General features: G+C 58.0%; 1 protein-coding gene across 9 annotated transcripts in view; it reads left to right on the top strand.

The window, feature by feature from the left end:
* The window catches only part of TRAPPC9 (trafficking protein particle complex subunit 9), a 732314-nt gene extending 713869 nt beyond the window's left edge, over positions 1–18445 (top strand). For all 9 annotated transcript variants that reach the window (XM_077944070.1, XM_077944072.1, XM_077944069.1 and 6 more), the window contains 2 exons: positions 16615–16838; positions 17570–18445. In XM_077944070.1, coding sequence (XP_077800196.1) covers positions 16615–16838; positions 17570–17737 — 392 coding nt within the window. In that variant the 3' untranslated portion in view covers positions 17738–18445. The remainder of the gene's footprint in view (positions 1–16614; positions 16839–17569) is intronic.
* The last annotated feature ends 566 nt before the right edge of the window (positions 18446–19011 follow it).

Here is a 19011-nt window from a genome sequence, read left to right as displayed (position 1 = left end):
GATGCATTCTGTCTAGTTCTGGCTGCTGATCATTGCACAGCCGAGAAATCCACTGTGATTTACAGACTAACACCTGACAGAGTTGGGCCGGAGGTTTCAGATGTGTGGCTGGGTGGGCTGGCTGTGTTGACTTCCCATAACCTTTCTCCCAGGCAGGGCTGTGCTCATTTTAAATGGCGTATTGATTGGCCAGCCAGCCATTCTCTAGGATGACCCCATAGCCCTGCTGGCCTGCCCTGGTGCAGCCCACCAAAAAGTCTCCTCCCCTTGTGCTTGGCTGTCTGCAGCCTTTGGGGTGGGTCAGAGATTCCACCGCACTGCCTGGCAGAGGGTGGGGGCTCTGGGCTCTAGTGCTGGAGTCACACTTGGTTTCCCTGTGTTCAGTGGAGTGAAGACCCACCTGCAGATGTCACCTGCTGCTGCTCCAGGGAACAAATGGATTCCTGGAGATGGAAGCAGTTGAGCGTGTTAGTGAGCTCTGCAGGTAGAATCCCGGCTTAGGCGGGGACCTGGTGGACAGGTGCAGTTTGAATGGTCCCACGGGACTCATCCCAGGCAGGCCCAGGGCGTGCCTGCCCCCTCAGTGCTGGAAGGCTCATTTAGAGAAGCCGTACAGTCTTTGGAGAGAGGCCAGAGGTCTATCCCCAGGAGCAGGGGCCACAAGTCAGCTTTGGGGGTCCCAGCAAGTCCTCTCTTCCCTGGTTCAGGCTGCCTGGAGAGCCCCTCAGCCTATGCTCAGCACAGCTCCATGGGCCTTTTCATGCGGGGGTGCAATGCAGGGGTGCTGCCTGGCCCTGAGGTCCTCCTCTGCACACTGAGGAGGCCCAGCAATAAATACAGGGGCGGCAGCCTGAGGGCGCCTCTTGTCTGCTGGAGGTGGCTCGAGTGGAAGAGGACAAAGAGGCATGGTAGACCTGAGCCCGCTGAGGCCTGGGGAGGCGTGGTTTGCCTCCAGGGTCTGGCACATCAGCATTCATTCTCAGGGTGGCTGCCATAACGGAGAGCAGGAATCCTGTGCACATCTGAGACCCTGGATTGAATTAATACTTGCAGCCCCATCAGAGAAGCCTGGGGAGCGGGGGAGGTCGGGCAACCCATGGTGGGTACCTCAGGAGTGAGGCAAGGTCTGTGCCACACTGGGACAGCCAGGGCTCCTATGGACCCTCCTGTATGTAGCCCCCGCCACTCACAGCTGAGATGGGATGGGGTGGGGGACACTCCTCACCTGGTCTTGGAGTGTGTGGGCCTCAGTCTCCCCTGCAGGCTGTGAGCCCCTGGTCGTCTCTGTGTTGCCAGCCCAAGCCTAGGGCAGAGGGAGCGTCCGGGCCCATCTCACTTAACCGGGTCCTCAGGAACCTCCAGGCTGCCTGTGGCCCTGCTTCTAAAAGCCCCTTGCCCAGAGTCTCAGCAGAGAGGCACTCTCTGCTGGGCAGCCCTGCCCCTCCAGTCCAGCACAGCGGCAGCAGCTCACCGCCGCCCGCTCATCCAGCTGCCCGGCTCTGGCGGTTCAAGCAGATGGGCCACTGAAGGTCCTTTTGCACCTCGTATCCTTCCCATTTGTGCTCTAGGACTTTGTAGTTCTATGTGAAGCTTTGGCTGTCACCATGTCGAGTCTGTTTAACTTCGTAAGCGTTGACCCAGCACTAGGCAGGGGTCAGCCCTGGGCTAAGTGAGGACAGTCTGGGGGTGTGGGGTGTGAGGGGCTCCTGGCATGCTTCATGACAAGCATGGCACCTTTTCATGGTAGGAGGAAATTCTGGACATGGCGCCCAGAGATGAGAACACGAAATAGTGACCCTGTTTGAAACCATTCAGCCCATTCCTCTCATGTGACAATGGGGAAGCTGAGGCTTAGAGAGGTTAAATGATTTACCTCAGGTCAGACAGTAAGCCATTGAAGGGCCAAGGTCGTCTATCATCTGTCCATTAGTATAGCAGAGGTCTCCCAGGAGCTCAGGAGAGACGGCCCCTCAGCAGCAGGTTCCCATGTGGACCATGCAGGCCATGGCGGGGTGCTGGGGGCTGGATATGCTTCAGGAAGTCTTCCTGGAGCAGGTGCTGCGGGAGCCGAGCTTTGGAAAGGCCACCAGGAGTCGGCAGGAAGGAGGGACAGATGGAGCAGGGGAAGTCGCAGGGCACTGGGGTGAGAGACCACAGGGGAGGTGACCAGACAGCCTTGAACTTGGCCTTGAATACTTTGGAGGAGCAATTGGAGTCGTCATTTCTACATCCATGATCACTTTATGTCTTCTCTCTGGAAACTCTTTCTTCCTGCTGTCTCCCTGTGCACACACCAGGAGTCCAGAAACCTGGTTTCCAAGCCTGGCCCTACTGCCAGAGTTCAAGGTCTAGAAATCCTGGTGGAGGCCCCATACAGGCCCCATACACACAGGCCCTGCTGGGCACTAGGGCATGGGGGGAGGAAGTGCCAGCCTGTTAGTGGAGACAGACCCCTGCCCCCAAGGTAAATGCCCTTCTAGGTGGCACACATGGGCACACGGGTGCAGAATGCTGAGGGTAGCAACTGAGGCCCCTGGGAAGGAAGGCTTCCAGGGAAGAGAGGCTGTGTTGGACAGGCCAACGGCAGATGCCCAGGCAGAGCCAACAAGCAGCCTATGCAAGGCCCGGCACAGAAAGCCAGCTGCAGCCCCTCAGTACTCCTGCATGCCCCCCATGCCAGCTCTGACACCTGCAAATCTCCACACACCTGCTCTGACCCCTGCACACCCCCACACCCACTCTGACCCCCGTACGCCCCCCACACCTGCTCTGACCCCTGCACAGCCCCCCACACCTGCTCTGACCCCTGCACAGCCCCGATGTCAGCTCTGATCCCTGCACACCCCCTCACACCTGCTCTGACCCCTGTACGCCCCCCATACCTGCTCTGACTCCTGCTCTGTATACCCCCTGCATCTTCTCTGACCCCTGCACACCCACCCTCCCCCATGACCTGCTCTGGCCCCTGCACAGCCCCCGACATCAGCTCTGATCCCTGCACACACACCCACACCTGCTGTGACCCCTGCACACCACCACACTTGCTCTGATCCCTGGACACCCCCACACCCACTCTGACCCCTGCACACCCCTCACATCTGCTCTGACCCTCCCAAGCTCCTTCGCTTCCAGGCCTCAGCTTCCTCCTCTAGGAAAGGGTCTCATGATTCCTCCAAATCCCCTGGGTGCCGACAGTGCCCGCGCGTACGATCTGATTGGCAGATGAGAAAGTCTGAGGCTGGGTTGGCATTGTGTGATGAGGACAAGGGCTCAACACGGAGCCACACAGAGCGGTGGGGGTGGGGGGCCTGCCTGGGCGGCGAGAGTCTTTGCTTTATTTAGACAGGCTTGAGAGAAGATGAAAAATGAGAGATTGAAAAGGTAGAGACATTGCTTGGGGACAGAGGAGTCATTTTAAATTCTCTGCTGTTCTCAGAAAGCTGTCTTTGCATAATGCTACCAGCCAGCAGGCATATTTTCCATTTTTTCCCCCTTTCTTTTTCTTCTGGTTTATCTTCAGTTGTCTGAAGTGCTTGTCCAAAAAGAGAAGGTTGAAGGGGAAGGACTTAATATAGTCATTGTCTCCGTGAGCCAAGGCGTTCCTGGTGTAAAACACAGCTTGCGTCTGTTGGGAGAGAAGGGACTGGAGGCCCAGTGCCTGCCTGCCATGGATGCCCAGTGTGGCCGTAGGCACAGCAGCACACGGGGGCCCTGGTGCTTCCCCCTGAAAGGGAGGGCTTGGTTAATTGAGCTCTGGTGGCCTGTAAATGTCACAGCTAAATGCTGTAACAAACAGCCCCAAATTTCAGGGACCTAATGCACCAACCCCGTTTTGTTTATATCTCATGGTGTTCTTGTTGCAGGCAGCTTTCTGGTGCTCACCTGGGGACCCAGGCTCCACAATGTTCTGGCTCTGACCACCTCGTGTCTTCATCCCCTGTATGTCCCTGCCTACCCTGAGGCTCTGCCCACCCGGGGCCCCACCCCTAGAGGCTCCCTGACCCTGTGGACCTCCCGGTCCCATAGCCCACCTCTCTTGCAGCTCCTCCCTCCTCAGCCCTGTTTCTTAAGTTCTCCTCTCAGCCTGAAGATGGGGGACTGTAGGACGGATGTGTTTATGGTCAGGTTTGTCATTTCCCTCTAAGTCCCTTTGGTCTGAACTTGATCTTGTGTTTCCAACTCACTCCCCAGGGAGAGGGGCGGCAGTCTGTGCCCAGGAGGAAAGGTGATGGCTTCCCAGACAGCCTCTGCAGCCAGAACCTTCTCGAGATTGAGTGTTCCTTGAGAGATCAGGGAACCGCCTCACGGAGGGGGCACGTAGGCAAGGCCTTGAGACACGGAGCTGGGGTGCTGCCTGCGGTGACTGCAGGAGCCTAGCATAGAGGGCAAGGGGCACAGATGGCAGCAGATGCCACCCTGAGCACAGAGCCTTGGTGCCAGGGAGACCTGGATTCAAGTGCTGGCTCTGTCTCTTCAAACCAAAATAGCCTTGTCCATCGAGGAAGCAGGGCAATGCCTCTCAGAACATCACCGAGAATATTCAGTGAAGCAGTGCCAGTGTGCTCGCCATGGGCACGTGGAGGTGGGCTGCTGCCCACTGACTCAGTTTACCCCGTGCTCTAGATTTGTACATTTGAGCTCAGAGAGGTGAAGTCTTGGCCAAAAGGCACGTAGCAGCAAGGCAGCGAGCCCAGCCCCTGGTCCCCCAACTGCCCGCTCCATCCAGATGCCCTGGCTTCCCCTTTGCCCCCGTCCTGCTCTCTGTTTGTCCCCAAGGGAGGCTCCAGCCAGGGCAGCAAATCCCAGAGCCTCCTGGGCCTGAAGGAGTACTAGTTTCTTCAGCAGCCCGTGTCCTGCCCCTGCCAGGACCACTTGGCCTGTGTTCAGGCTCAGCCCTCTGTGCACAGCCCGCCCCAACTCACCCGCTGTCCTACCAATCGCTTGGAGCGTGCTGAAGGCGGAGCTGAGCCGGAGCCGCTGCAAGTGCGTGGCCTGGATTAACCCGCAACTCCTTCCTCAGCTCTCCTGGGTGTGGGAGCCGGGCTCCAGCGATTCACACCCCTCTGTTCATTGGGCATTTCTCTCCGGCCAGGCCCGGAGCTCAGCCCTCTCCTAACACATCTCCTTCACCCCACGCACCACCTTTCCCTTTTTTAGACAAGGAAGCAGAAACTCTGTCTTCTGAAGGGGTTCACGCAGGCCCCTGAGTCAGCACCTAAGCTCCAACCGTCATCTAACATCCAAGCCATAAAGCCAGTCCGAGGATCCTGGCCTGGTATCCGTGGCGGTGTCTGTGGGCTGGGAGACCCTGGCCTCAGTGTGTTGTGTTGGTGACGGTGTTTCACCCCATCCTCAAGGCAGCCACGGCCACCATCCCCAGGAGGTCCTGGCCATGCAGGGTGTAATCAGGAGGCCTTCCTGGAAGGGCAGTCCTTCTCCTCTCCAGAGCTCACCTCCTGCGCATCCCCCAGGCCTCCCGTCCACAGGGGCCCTGGCATCCCTGGATGGAGGGTGGGTGAGCTCAGGAAGTGGAGAGCCTCCGATGAGAGAACTTCAAGCTGCACAGGTCTCCTCTCCAACTTCATTTTGCCCTAATTTTAATTTAATTCCCTTTAATCTTTAATGAAAAGTTGTAAAAGTAAATTATTTACCCAAGAGAGCCCAACAGCTCCTCAGGAGCTGTTCTCGACTTGAGGGTAATTACACATGCGGGGCTGGCACCACCGCCCTCCCAGGATGCCGGGGAAGAGGCGTCCTGGTTTATGAACTAATTAGCTCCCTCAGTAACTGTTAAAAATGCATGCCATTTGGTGGAGTGAGAGCAAAGCTCCAGCTTCACGAAGTGCGCACCCTGACAGTCGCTGATCGGGGAAAAGAGCCTGTGTTCTGTGTTCATGGGGTCAGCGGGAGTGTAGCTGGCTGGAGCGTGCGGAGCTGGGCCTGCCTCTGCTCCTGGGGGAGCAGTGCTCTGGGACGCAGAGATGGAGCCAGCCCTTCTTCCGTCGCTCTCACCCGGCCTCTGTCTCCCTGTCTGAGCCTTCCTTAGACTCCAGCACCCTGACAGAAGGCCCATTCCCAGCAATCAGGGAGGGTCCGGAGGTGGGGAAGGGGTGGTGGAAAGGAGCAGGGGTGGGGAGGGGTGGGGACTGTGTGATTCGACACATACATCCCAGGCTGTGGACTGCCTCTTTGACTAGACACTGTCACAGCACTGTCACCCCCATTTCCTGGCCATTATCCACGCTTCTCACTTCTTTTCCAAACTCTCTCTCGATACACAAAAAAGAGGCGAAATAAAATGCAGAAAGTCGGGACCAAGGGAAACCATATTGGCATAGTTGATCAAGGCGTGGAAGAGCAGTTGTGCAGGAGAGGCTGTGAGCGCACGTTCGTGTGGACCTGTGCGTGAGCACACGTGGCAGTGGCTGTGAGCACGCGTTCGTGCATACCTGTGCATGAACGTGCGTGGCGGTGGCTGTGAGAGTACAGTCACTGAAGGCCAACATGGTGCTTTAGGTGGATTCATGTTTAGTTCTGAGCTTCCTAACAGCCAAAGTGAAAAGGTCAGTTACTTGGCTGTCATCAATAAAGAGGGAAAATGTGCCGGGCTGGGGGATTGAGTAGCGAGCAACCAGCTACATTAGCAGTAGAGAAAGTTCGCCGGTTATATTAGATAATTGGAAATTAGAGGGTTTTATATGGGACGTGCCTGCCTGCCCCCCACCCCCACAGGACAGCTGGCCTAGTGTTGGTGAAGGGCAGAAAGCCTTGACTTCGCAGTCCTCTCTCATCTCGGGTCTTGGCTATTTTATTTCTCCATAGAACTTCTTTTACTTCATCTGAAGAGGGAGAAAACTCCTTGCTTAATTCTGAAGCCAAACCTTGCCTGAATCAAATTTGGCTCTGAAATTTAGGACCACCCAAGATTTATGCCAACTAGAAAAATGCGTGTCTTCTGAAATTTGAAAGTTAAATATATTACAGCTGAGGCAGGCTTGATAGAGCCTTAAAAACCTGACTCACTTTGTTCCTAGGTCTTCAAGTCATATATTTCCACTGCATTGTTCTTGTCTTTACATTTTTAAATCCCAAATTAGATATTTGCGCCTGAAGTCTACTTAGTCCCCTGTTTCTCGCCAGCACAAAAGGTGGGAGAGTAGGGTGGTGAGGCCAGTTCGGGGAGGCCACATCGCTGGGAGTTTGAGCTCTGGAGGAAAAATAAACCTTCAGCAGCCAGCCTTGGAGGGGCGTGCCCTGAAGGACAAGTGAACAGATTGTTGGACGAGCCAGTTGGACAAGAAATCCACAGATCATTCCTCTGTCACTGTAAAGTAATTTGCACACGACCCTGTGCCCTGTGGACATTTTAGCTGTTTTCTTCAACCACCTAAGAAGCCCACGGTAGCCCCACCCCACCACCTTCCACATTTTCTCCTGCCCTGGCTCCTCTGAGCCCACTCTGAGTGAGACGGACATGACTTGTGCATTGGGCCTGCAACCCTGGACACATGCACGTCAGAAACTTGTGCTCAGCACCACCCTAGACAGAGGAAACCCACCTCTCTGGGGTGCAGTCAGGAAGGTCTCTTGAGAAGTCCACTGTGGTGTGAAATCTCTGCTGTAGACTGAACCCGAGTCCATAGGTGGGGGCTGTTCTTCTTCCACAGATGCAGCACTTCAGTGAACATCTCGTGGGTGCCAGGAGTGTCTGCCAGCTCCCCACCCCCACCCACCCTGCAGATCAGAATTGAAAGCAACCATGCATGCTGGGCCCATCTGACCTGCTGGTCCTCATGTCTTCAAGGTCTGGTCTCCATCTGGCCCCATCTCTTGGCTCCCTAACCCCTGAGTCCATCGTGCCTCTGCCCGTGGCCATGTTCTGGGTCCATAGTTTGCTCAAAGCTTGGGTCCTGACCCTCTCTGGTGTCCCCTGACTTGTCTGGCGCCTGGCCGCACGCTGTGTTCTGCTGTGCTTCAGGGAAGAGACTTCCAGCTTCAGCCCTGGCCTGCTGTCTGGCCCCAGGCTCCAAAATGTGAGAAACTCCCAAAATATAGAGGTCAAGGGCTTGGAGTTCTAGAGGGTTCTCATGGCTTATGGACGTAGCAAGCAAAGAGGACTGCACAGAAGGGCCATTCCAAACAGCTGTCCCAGGCTGGTGGGGCACAGCGGGACTGTCTGTGCAGGGAGCAGTGAGCGCCAGCAGCATGGACGGGTGGGGGTAGATCAGGGGAATGCACATGAGAACCACTGCAAGATGTTACTTCACCTCCACCAGGATGGGTGAACCAGAGCCAGGCAACCACAGTGCCATAGAAGGCGTGGAGCACTCAGGCCTCTCCTGCGCTGCTGCTGGGAATGGGGGTGCCGCCACCTTGGAAAACAGTCTCGTGCTTTCTCAAATAGTTAGACAGAGTTGCCGTTTGTCCCAGCAAGTCTGCTCTCAGATGTACACCCAAGAGAAATGATAACCTGTGTCCACGCAAAATCTTCTCCATAAATGTTCACAGCAGCAACACTCATAACAGCCAAAGGTGGACACAGCCCACGTGTCCCTTGGTGGATGCATGATGAACAAAACGTGCCCCATCCAGACATGGAGTATTGTTCTGTCATGAGAAAGAACGCAGCACTGACCCATGCTGCAACACGGGTGAGCCTTGGAGACGTCGTGCTCTGTGAAGGAAGCCAGGCACCGCAGCTCACTGCCCTCCACTTCTATTTATATGTGATTCAGAGTAGGGAAATGTATGGCGCTGGAAAGGAGATTACTGGGTTGCCCAGGGCTGGGGGTGGAGCAGGCCTGGGGGGCAGGGCAGTGATGGCTAAAAGGGTACAGAGTTTCTTTTGAAGGTGATGGAGATGTTCGAAAACTGGCTATGGTCGCACATATCTGAATATACTACGAACCACTGAATTGTACACTTTAAATGGGTGAATTGTGTGGTATGTGACTTTTATCTCGATAAAGCTTTTGGAAAACAACAACAACAAAAACAACAAACCAGACCAAGTCTGGAGCCCAGGAATCCAGCGGGGGCTCAGCACCTGCTGCTGTTCACCTGGGACCAGCTCCTGAGCCACTCACCGCCTCAAGGACTTCATCTGTAAAATGGAACAGGGCCAGTCCTCCTACTGGCCGGCTCTAAGGACTGAATTAGGGGATACCTACAGAGCCCTGAGCCCCAGGCCTGGAAGACAACGAGTGCTCAAGAAGTTGACAACCAGAGGAGCACCAAGGAGGAGCGCCACGCCCTGCTGGGGGCATCACGCCCAGGGGGAGCGTCAGGCCCAAGGGGGAGTACCCTGCTGGGACAGGCTGGAGGGAGGGGAGGCCCCTTCCTCCATGTCCTCCACCCTCCTCCTGGGGCTCATTCGGGTCACAGAAACCTCTGGCTGGAGTCCCAAGCTGTGGAATGAAATGGGGATGGCAGCTGTCCAGGGCTGGGCCTCTGCATCTCCCTGGATTCACCTCTCCTGGCGCTGCTCCTGACACAGCCAGAGCACAGTGGAAGCAGTGCTTGGCAGAGCCCAGGCTGGAAGGCCTGCAGCAGCCCCACATCTGCCCTCCAGGAGCCTGAGTCCTGAGCGGGTCACGACAGCCGGAGGTGGAGAGGCCGAAGGATGTGCCTGCCCCAGGATGGCTCCAGTTGGGGCCCCTGTCCCCATGGAGCACCTGAGCTCACCGCCTGTGCTGGCCTTGTCCTGTTGAACATCCCCGCTGGCACTGCTTCCCCTGCCTACCACTCTCCAGGACAGGGCTCCCAGGCCTGCTTCCACAGGGCCTGTGCAGGGCCCAGGCAGCTCCTGTCACCTCTCTACACCTCAGTGTGCTTCTGCAAATGCAGTGAAGCTGCACCTGCTCTCTGCCCTCCTAGAAGGATGTGGGCACCGAGTGAGATATACTTTACTGCCTATGAGCCTCGGCCAGCCTACCTACCACTGCCCAGCGTGCGCGTGTTGCCTCGTTCTCATCCCCACAGTGGCCCCCAGGCCCATGCACAGGCTAGCCAATGGCTTCCTTTCTCTGTGCCCTGCCAAGCCCCTCCCAGGCGAGCACAGCCTTTATTTATAGTCCATGTTTCTACCAGAGCCTGGACGTGCTATAGCATGAATGTGGCAGGGACTTCAGGATGAATTCTGGGCCAGACACAATTATGTCCGTAACTCTACCTGGTATTAAATGTGAAGCAGAAGCAGGGCCAGGGGTAGGAGGGAAGAGGGGGCCAGTGCCGATGTGATGCCTTGAGGAAGGAGGCTGATCGGCTCCCAGGAGATTCCTTACAACATGAGGTTCTCCTGCGTACGTCATCTCTGGAAGCGCACCATGGAGTATGGGCCTAGAGGGGAGCATGGTAGCTGGTCCTAGAGTCCTCATTCGAGACACACTTCTGGGACGTGGCCCCGGTCCCTCATGTGCCAAATGATGCACTAGGGGCTTGAATGGGGCAGGGCACAGCCAGTTGGCGGTAGAGCCAGTGTTCAAACCTGGGCACCTAGCCCCAAAGCCCAGTTATTTACTCACTCATTCATCCATCTATGTGTCCAGCATGTATGAAATGGAATTTGTGTCTGCCATTTGCCTGCCTGTGCTGGGTATTGGGGACACAACGGTGAGTGAGACGGCCAAGTGCCAGTCAGTGTTCCTGGAGCTTCCTGACAAGGAAGAACACGGGTAGTTAATAATGAAACCAATGGATAAACAAGGTCGCTTCAGATCAGATGCTAGGGCCATGAGAAAATTCACGAATGTGGCCGAGTGGCTGGTGGGGCAGGAAACCCTCTACTGTATGGTCAGGGACAGTCTTTCTGGCAAGGCCAAGACCTGACCATCAGGATGGAGCTGGTGGGGAGGCGAGGATGGCAGGTGCAGAGTCTCGGGGACAGGAAGGATGTGCTGGAGGGACAGGATGGCCAGGGACCAGTGGCAGGGAGGACACAGCCTGGGAGATGGGCTCTGGGAGGAAACTCGTAGGGCCAAGGAGACCAGAGTTGGGGTGAGAATTTCATCAAGACTTTCTTTTATTCTGAGCATAAACAGAAGCCATGGGCCAGGCAGGGGAGGAGCGTGGAAGTGACACTATCTACCAGGATCTCACACCAGTGCTGTGGCCGTGCAGAAAGAAGAGGGAGCAGCCAGCCATGGCAGGGCGGGGGAGGCTGAGCAGAGGCCCAACTGCACAGGCACCAGACATGTCCCAGACTGCAGCTGGGTGTCCGGGAGGAGAGGACCCAGCTTGAGCTGCTGCCGGTGGTGGAGCCACTCCACTGGGGAAGGCATGGGGAAGAAGGGCTGGAGGAGAAAGTGGACGGTGAGACCCCATCAGATGCCCGGGGGGAATGTCAGGGTTGCCCAGAGGAGCACGTGCCTGAGGCTCAGGGCCTCTCGGTGCTTGTTAAATAAATGAATCTTAGCCTGGGGTGCACTGGGTTTCAGAAGCTGGGGGCGGGCAGAAGCCGACATTCCTGGAGCACCTTGTTCTGTCTGGCACTTCTCATAGAGGATCTGACACTCGCACCACATCCTTGAGAAGACAACGCGACCATTCCAAATGAGGGAACCGAGGCTCAGAGAGCTGTGCACCCTGCCTAGCGCCGTCTGCCCCAGGCCCAGCTCTGCACCCAGGCTGGGTCTCCCCCAGCGGCCTGGGAAGTGTGGCCCCGAGGCTGACTGGGGCCCCTTGGGGGCTCTTTATGTGTCCTTAGACACCTATCTGTGTTGGGCTTACCAGCTGCTCTCACAAGCCACCACAAGGTTCATCGCTTAAACAGCGCATATCCCCGCCGTGCGGTTCTGGGGTCCAGAGTCTGATCGGTGTTGCGGGCTACCTTCCTCCCTGGGCTGGCCTTCTCCAGCTCCTGGGGTGCCTGCACTCCATGCACCTTCCCCCGTCTTCATAACCAGCAGCGAAGTGTGCCCCTCTCCTGCCTCCCTTCTTGCCTTGTAAGGACTCTCGTGACACCATTGGGCCCACTCCAGTGACCCAGGGGCCTCTCCCCATCTCCAGGACCTCCATTTCATCACATTGGCTAAGCCCTTTCTGCCACAGGAGAGGACATACAGGCTCCCAGGACTGGGACATGGGCAAGTGGGGGGGGGGCGCATTATTTTGTCAACCACATCACCCCCTCTGTTGCGAAGGAAGACCTGGGGATTCAGGAGGCTTTGCTAGGCAAGTTTCGACCTTCAGTCATTCTGTCTCTCAGCTCATGACCCCCCTACCACTGGCTGCCGTGGGCACAGGAGCCCCTTCCCTCCCTACCACTGGCTGCCGTGGGCACAGGAGCCCCTTCCCTCCCTACCACTGGCTGCCGTGGGCACAGGAGCCCCTTCTCCTCCCTACCACTGGCTGCCGTGGACACAGGAGCCCCTTCTCCTCCCTAGGCCACTGCTTCCCTCGGCTAGGACATTCCAGGTCCAGGCAAAAAGGCCTACAGGGACCCAGCATCCCCAGAGGTCCCGGGTCTGCCTCCCTCGTGGTCAGATGGCTGAAACTGCCTGCCTGGCGCCTGGCTCGGGAGAGGCCGGAAGGGTCTGCCCCGCCGCGTCTGTCCTCTCAGTTGCATCCCGCATGGAGCTTCGTCAGTGTTCACAGCCAGCCCACGGGCGAGGAAGGACCCTGGAGAAGCTGTCGAAATGCAAAGCATCCCCATCCTGGTTCCCCTCTGCTGCTCCTGCAGATCCTCCCCTCCTCAGGGAAGGCTGGGAGCCATGGTGGTTAGGATCAAGCGGCCCCTAACAAAACCCCACTTGATGTGGTCTCTTTCTACCTAGACTGGGGCTCAGAGGGGTGGAGATTCACAGAGAAGTAACTCAAACCCAAGATCCGTTCTCCAGCCAATCAGGAGCCTGGGGCTTGTGCTGCTAACAGCTCCTCAACAAACAGCTGTGCAAATCCCGCCCCATCCCGCCTGGGAGAGGGAAGGAGGAACCAGTCCTGCCAAGAGGCGGCTCATTTGGTGGACCAGGAAATGGAGAGTGGCAGGAAGCCTGGCAGAGGCCAGCCCCAGAGAACAGTGGGAGAAAACTGGACCCCACACACCCAGATGCCATACTCGGGGCTTCGCCGGGGGAGGGCGGATGACCCCCACCTGAAGGCTTTGGGAAGGTGCTCTCGGCGGTGGTGAGGAGCACTCGAGGGAGGGGACACATGCACTGGCGTCCCTGCCCACCTCCTGGGGGCCAGCCAGCTGGGCTGCTGTGGTCACAGAACTGTCCACCCCTCGCAGGGTCCCGGTTCTAGGGCTTACCTTGTGATTGAGCAGCGGGCCCCCCAGGAAGCACCCACTCTTCCCAGCTGAAGCTGACAGGCAGGCTGCGTGGCCCCTGGGCTGCCCACTCTGTCCCTCATGGCCTGCCTGGGGAACGTGGATGGAAGCTGGGTGCTGGGGGAGCCAGGAGTAGAGCCAGCCCCCGCAGTGGCCAGGCTGAGCTCACAGGCCGGGCTGAGCTCCCAGCAGCACCCACGGTTTCACATGTGGTTCCTTCCCGTCCCTCAGCGGCAGTTTAGAAACTGCTTCAAAACAGCTTGTCTGTGAGAAATTTTTCCCATTATTTATCCCAGCTCCTTCCTGGTTGGAGTCGGGGAAGCCATTTTGTGATGGACGATGACCCCGGCTTCTCTTCCCTCGTCCTAGCTGCTCCGTGCAGCCCTGCTCAGCAGGGTGTCTGTGGAGAGCGGGGCCCTGCAGAAATGAGCCCACTTCCTCTGATGCCCCAGGACGGGACACAGCTTGTTCGGGCCCGGAGTCAGAGAAGTGAATTGGCAACAATGGACGTGGTGGGGCGTTGCCGCTACCCAGGCACAGCCCTGCCATGCGGTCACACGTTCTCGTTGCAAGGCAGCTGCGAGAGTCGCCACCATCATGATCACGGTCATTAGACCCGTTTCCACCACATTCCCTAAGCTGTACCCTGTGGGTCCCAGGAGAGACCAGGGCATCCTTTTGAATTCGGGAAGTTTAATGCTCTCAGACAAAAACAGACCTCTGCTCTGCCCCGTTGTAGGAAGGTTTGCTTTTCCTCTGGGTCATGGGAAGGAGTCAGCGTCAGGGATTTGGGGCCTGTGTGCCTGGTTCTGAGCTGCTGGAGTTGTAGGGGCTGCCCCAGCTGTGGTGCAAGGAAGGAAACGGCTGCTCGCTGAGCACAAAAATGCATTAACTTGGTCAGCAGTCATTGTGGATGCCAGACCTCGGGGTAACGTGACCCACCGTCCCAGTTTGCCTGGCACTGAGGGTTTCCTGCAATTCAGGCTAAAGCCAAACTAGCCCTGGGCAAACTGGGATAGTTGGTCACCCTGGGAGCGGGGACAGAGCAGAGAGCAAGACAGGTGCTGCCTGCCATTCCAGAGCACTGCCCTTCTTCTGCAATGACGGCCACACAGGAGAGCCTGTGGCAGGAGCGCCCGCTCCGGCTGTGTCCTCTCTGCTCTTCACCCCTGCCCCCAGCCTGGGAGGTCAAGATCATTGTCCCAGTTTCACAGGTGAGATGGAGGGGGCACCAGTTGGCAAACGGTCTTTCCCAGTGTAAAGGGCAGTCAGAGGCAAAGTTGGGACTGCAGCCTGGCCGCCTGCTCTGAAAGGTGTTGCTCTGCCCACAACCCCTGCCAACCCCTACCAACCCCTACCGCCCTGACCTCACACCTAAGTGCCACACATTCCTTACCCTCTTCCTAGAGAGAAAGTAGCAAAGAAAGGTTCCCTCAGCAGCATTCACAGGGAGAGCTGGCTCTAACCCTTCATCAGCTTTCTCTTCCCCAGGGGTTGTACAGAGCTGGGGCTAGGAAGGGTTAAACAAGCAGGCCAGGGTGGCTCTGCCCAGGAGCCCACAGACCAGTCCTTTCCTGCCCCAGCAGCCCACACAGTTCTCTGCAAAAAGAAAAAAAAAAAAAAAGAGCAGGACGATAATGAGCCAGCCACCCTTCACTGATTTGCACATAATCGTATCTTTCCCTTGATGGAACCAGCAACCGGGCTGCCCCGACATCTATTCTCTCTATCTCCCCCACTTTTATTCAAGCGGCTCAGACTGCGCTTGCTTTGGTTCACTGTTCAAGAAACATTTACTGAGGCCTGGCTTGGGTGGCACAGAGGTAGAGGAGGCAGAAGGGCTGGGGATTGATGGGAGCCTCCCTGTGCTGGGCTGCACGGCACAGACAGGTAACCAAGGCTCGAGATGAAAGCCACTGCCCCAACGGCACTTCCCAAGACAGAGTCCCTCAAAATGCTCATGGGTACTGGGGCGTGCTGTGAGTGAGCTCCTCACGGCAAGGATATGAGCTTATCACAACTGTTAGCATTAGCGTCGGCTCCATGTTACAGAAGAGGAAACTGAGGCCCAGGAGGTGTAGTGACATACCCTGGGCCCCATAGATAGAAGCGATCAAGCTCAGGTCCCTCTGGTCCTACCTCCTGGTCTCAGCAGGACAGACCAGCTGGGAGAACAAAGAGCCCATCTTCATGCTGCATGTCAGGCACTGTCGGAAGTACTCAGGGAAACTATGCATAGCCCAGTGGGCAGGGCCTCAGGACCCCTGGGCTCATCCCGGTCTGGTCAGACTCAGTGCAGGTGACCCTGCACATCCAAAAGCATAGGATGCAGCCAAAGCCGGGATTTGAGGGCAAATCCGCCCTCAAATCTTCTGCCCCGTATAAGGACATTGTCACTAACTGCAGGGCTCGCTCGAATCCAGAATGAGCTCCTATAGGGCCTTTCACTCGGTGACATCTTCAAAGCCCCTTCTCTTCCCTTCCCCAATGCAGCCACATTCTCACATGCCTTTCGGGGCTCGCCATCAAACCCGCCACCCTGACCATCAGCTCGCTTCCCTGAGAGGGGGCACCCCCACTACCCCCCGCCCCACCCTGGCTTCGGGCTGCTTTCTTGCTGCTGCCCAGTTGGCAGGCGTCCTCCTTGTCTGCAAGCTCCTGGAGCATGTGGGCAAGGAAGGGAAAAGGGGTTGAATCCATACTCCTTCTCCCAGGCCCTACCTGGCAGGGTCCACAGCTCCCAGAACTGTGCTGCTCCCCTGAGCACCTGTTCTGTGCTGGGCTGTGTGTCCGGCACCCTGGACAGGCCGACAGGATGAGGAGAACACGGTGCAGCCACTTTGCAGGGAGTGCCGGAGCCCATTGTGCATTCTTCCTGGGGAATGAGATCAAGACACCACCTCCCGGGGTGTGTGGTCTTGCAGCCCCCGGAGGAGAGGGACCCCCGGGCCTGCCTGTGCTCCAAAGCTCACCTGACCCCTGACCTGGGGCACTTTAGGGTCCCTTCCACGCCCTCACTTCTACGGTGTCAGACGCTCACCCAGACAGGAGCCCCTGACTCACGAGAGAGCTCCTCCCCTTCCAGGTGGGCTGTGGTAGGAGGCCCCTCCAGTGGAGTGCAGACCCCTTGAGTTATAGCTGTAGCCACCACACTTGCCTTTGCCAGGTTCCTCTTCTGGAGACCAGGAACTGGTCACGCATCTGTGTCCCCAGTGCCCAGCCTGGCAGGGAGTGGGTGGCAGCCTTGAAGGGTGAAGGAGGAAAGGAATGAATCAGCGAGTGGGTGGGGTAGGCCGGCTGGGCCATGCAGGCCAGCCCAGCCCCTGACAGTCTCGTGTCCCTTGCAGATGTGCTGGTGGACGGACAGCCGTGTGACTGTGAGTCTGCGGCGGCCTGCCAGGTAGGCGACCCCGTGCGCCTGGAAGTGCGGCTGACCAACCGGAGCCCGCGCAGCGTAGGGCCCTTCGCCCTCACCGTGGTCCCCTTCCAGGACCACCAGAATGGCGTGCACAACTACGACCTGCACGACACCATCTCCTTCGTGGGCTCCAGCACCTTCTACCTCGACGCGGTGCGTGGTGGTGTGCAGGGTGGTCTGGGAGCCTCTGGTCATGTGGCCCAGGCCCTCATGGTCATCGTCCCCCTTCCCTGGGTGGTGGGCTTTGGGGTCAGCATACGTCCAGCAGACGACAGTAGCAGGGGTTCTGTGGTCACGTGTGCACACTGAGTCTGAGCCTGCCCCACCCACTGCAGGAACTTAGACAAGCTCACCTCGTTCTCTGTCCTGGGCAGTGAGGCCCTGAGCGTTGGTGAAGCAGGAAAATGTGCAGGGAATGGGAGCTATGCCCAGGACAGGGTGCCACTCCATGATTGGACCCTGCTGTGGCATCACTGTGATGTCACTGTCACCCATCCCATGCCTGCCGCTCCTCCCATGGAGAGGCTCCAGCCCACACCCTTGGCCCCCACCTCCCAAGCTGCCTCTCAGCCCCTCACTGTCAGGCCCCAGCACAGGCTGTCATTCCGTTCCCCTTTGCCCCAACCTCTCCCTCACTCCCTCCCACACTCCTGACCCCCTGTACCCCCAAACAATTCAGGAATGGGAATGTTGGCAGCTCCTTTCAAAGACAAATCTGGCTTGGAGAGGCACAGTGACCTGCTGGAGGGGGCATTGGAGCCAGGCCTGGGCCGCCCTCACTTCCCCCATAGCACCTATGTCCAGGCAGGTTCCTGAGATTCCTGGCGGCTTTGGGTGGCCCATGCTGCTGACCAGACTGACGCGTCTTTCTCCTCCCTGCTCAGGTACAGCCATCTGGCCAGTCGGCCTGCCTCGGGGCCCTCCTCTTCCTCTACACGGGCGACTTCTTCCTCCACATCCGCTTCCACGAGGACAGCACCAGCAAGGAGCTGCCACCCTCTTGGTTCTGTCTGCCCAGCGTGCACGTGCGCGCCCTGGAGGCGCAGGCCTGAGCCCGCCCACTTCCGTGCCTGTTTCTGCAGGGCCAGAGGTGACCCAGCCTGGCCTCCCACACCCCCTGCGATGAGCAAGGCCTTCACTGCAGCCCTGTCTCCCCCTCCTTCCCCAACCCCCACCCAACCCTCTCCTCCCATTCCTCCTGTAGCATCTTTGCTGGGCTACGCAGAAGCCCCCAGACGTGGCAGCCCCACCCCATGCCACACCCCTTCCCACACTGTTCCCTGCACTATACACAGGCCGGAGCAGAGGAAACCCCAGAGTGGGTGCCCATTCAGCCCAGGTCCCAGGATCCCTGCATCCGTTTATGTGACCTGGGGCCCCAGCCTTGCTGTGCTGCTCACCCCAGCAGAGGGACCTCCCTCATCCAGCCACTTCCCTTTGGCCATAGAAAGAAACGGTGAGCATGAGGCTGGGCACAGCCTGAGGGCGTGGGCAGCTTCCCTCCCTCCCTGGGCCTTGGAATCCCCCAAGGCTGGTTTTCTTCCTGGAGACCCCCATGGGCAGGAGAGATGGTGCCGTAGGTGGTCATGGATGGTTGACACCAAGAGAGGCCTTCCACCCATGGTGGGCAAATGTCCAGGCCTGGGCTGCCAGCCCAGGGCTGTTTCTGGGTGCTCCCTGGCCCCAGGGTGGTATCTGGGTACCGTGGCTATGTGGGTCCATGTCTGTGAGCAGTTCTTCAATAAATGGCCTGCCTCCTCCTCCTCCCTGCCTCCCTGCATCTGCTGGCCCAGTGCAGTCCAGGGCCCCCACCCAGCCCGTCAGCCCCCACCTCAGGTGGCTGGCTTCCCAGCAGAAGCCAGACCCAGGAAGGGACGGGTTCTGAGTTCGAGATCCTGCATAAGCAAACCCTGAGACAGGAATCTGGGCACCAGCAGCTTGTCTGGGAGGTGGAGGGGAGCCCCTCAGGGGAGGGAGATCACCCGTGAAGGAGTGTGACTGGGCCCGAGCTGCCACCACAGTGGGCAGCTGGCCCTGCGTTCCTCAGGGAGAACAGGAGAGAGAAAGCACACGGCTCACATCTCCCTTGAGGGCCAGAGCTGGGGGGTGTCTACACCACCCACAAGAGTCCTGGCCTGGGGGCAGGCTCCTGGCTGTGTTGACCCTTGGCTCTCCAGTTCCCGGGAAGGATAAACAGCCCTTGGTCCCCAGCAGATGTCAGGCTTGTCAGGCATCCACTGGGCACTGAAAGTCCCATGGAGTGTTGGGGACAGAGAGCAAGGCTTCCTCAAGGCCACTTGGCCAAACAGGCAGAGCCAGGAAGTGG

Source organism: Macaca mulatta, chromosome 8, assembly GCF_049350105.2.
Source record: "Macaca mulatta isolate MMU2019108-1 chromosome 8, T2T-MMU8v2.0, whole genome shotgun sequence".
NCBI lineage: Eukaryota > Metazoa > Chordata > Mammalia > Primates > Cercopithecidae > Macaca > Macaca mulatta.
This window is presented reverse-complemented; position numbering and strand designations above follow the sequence as displayed.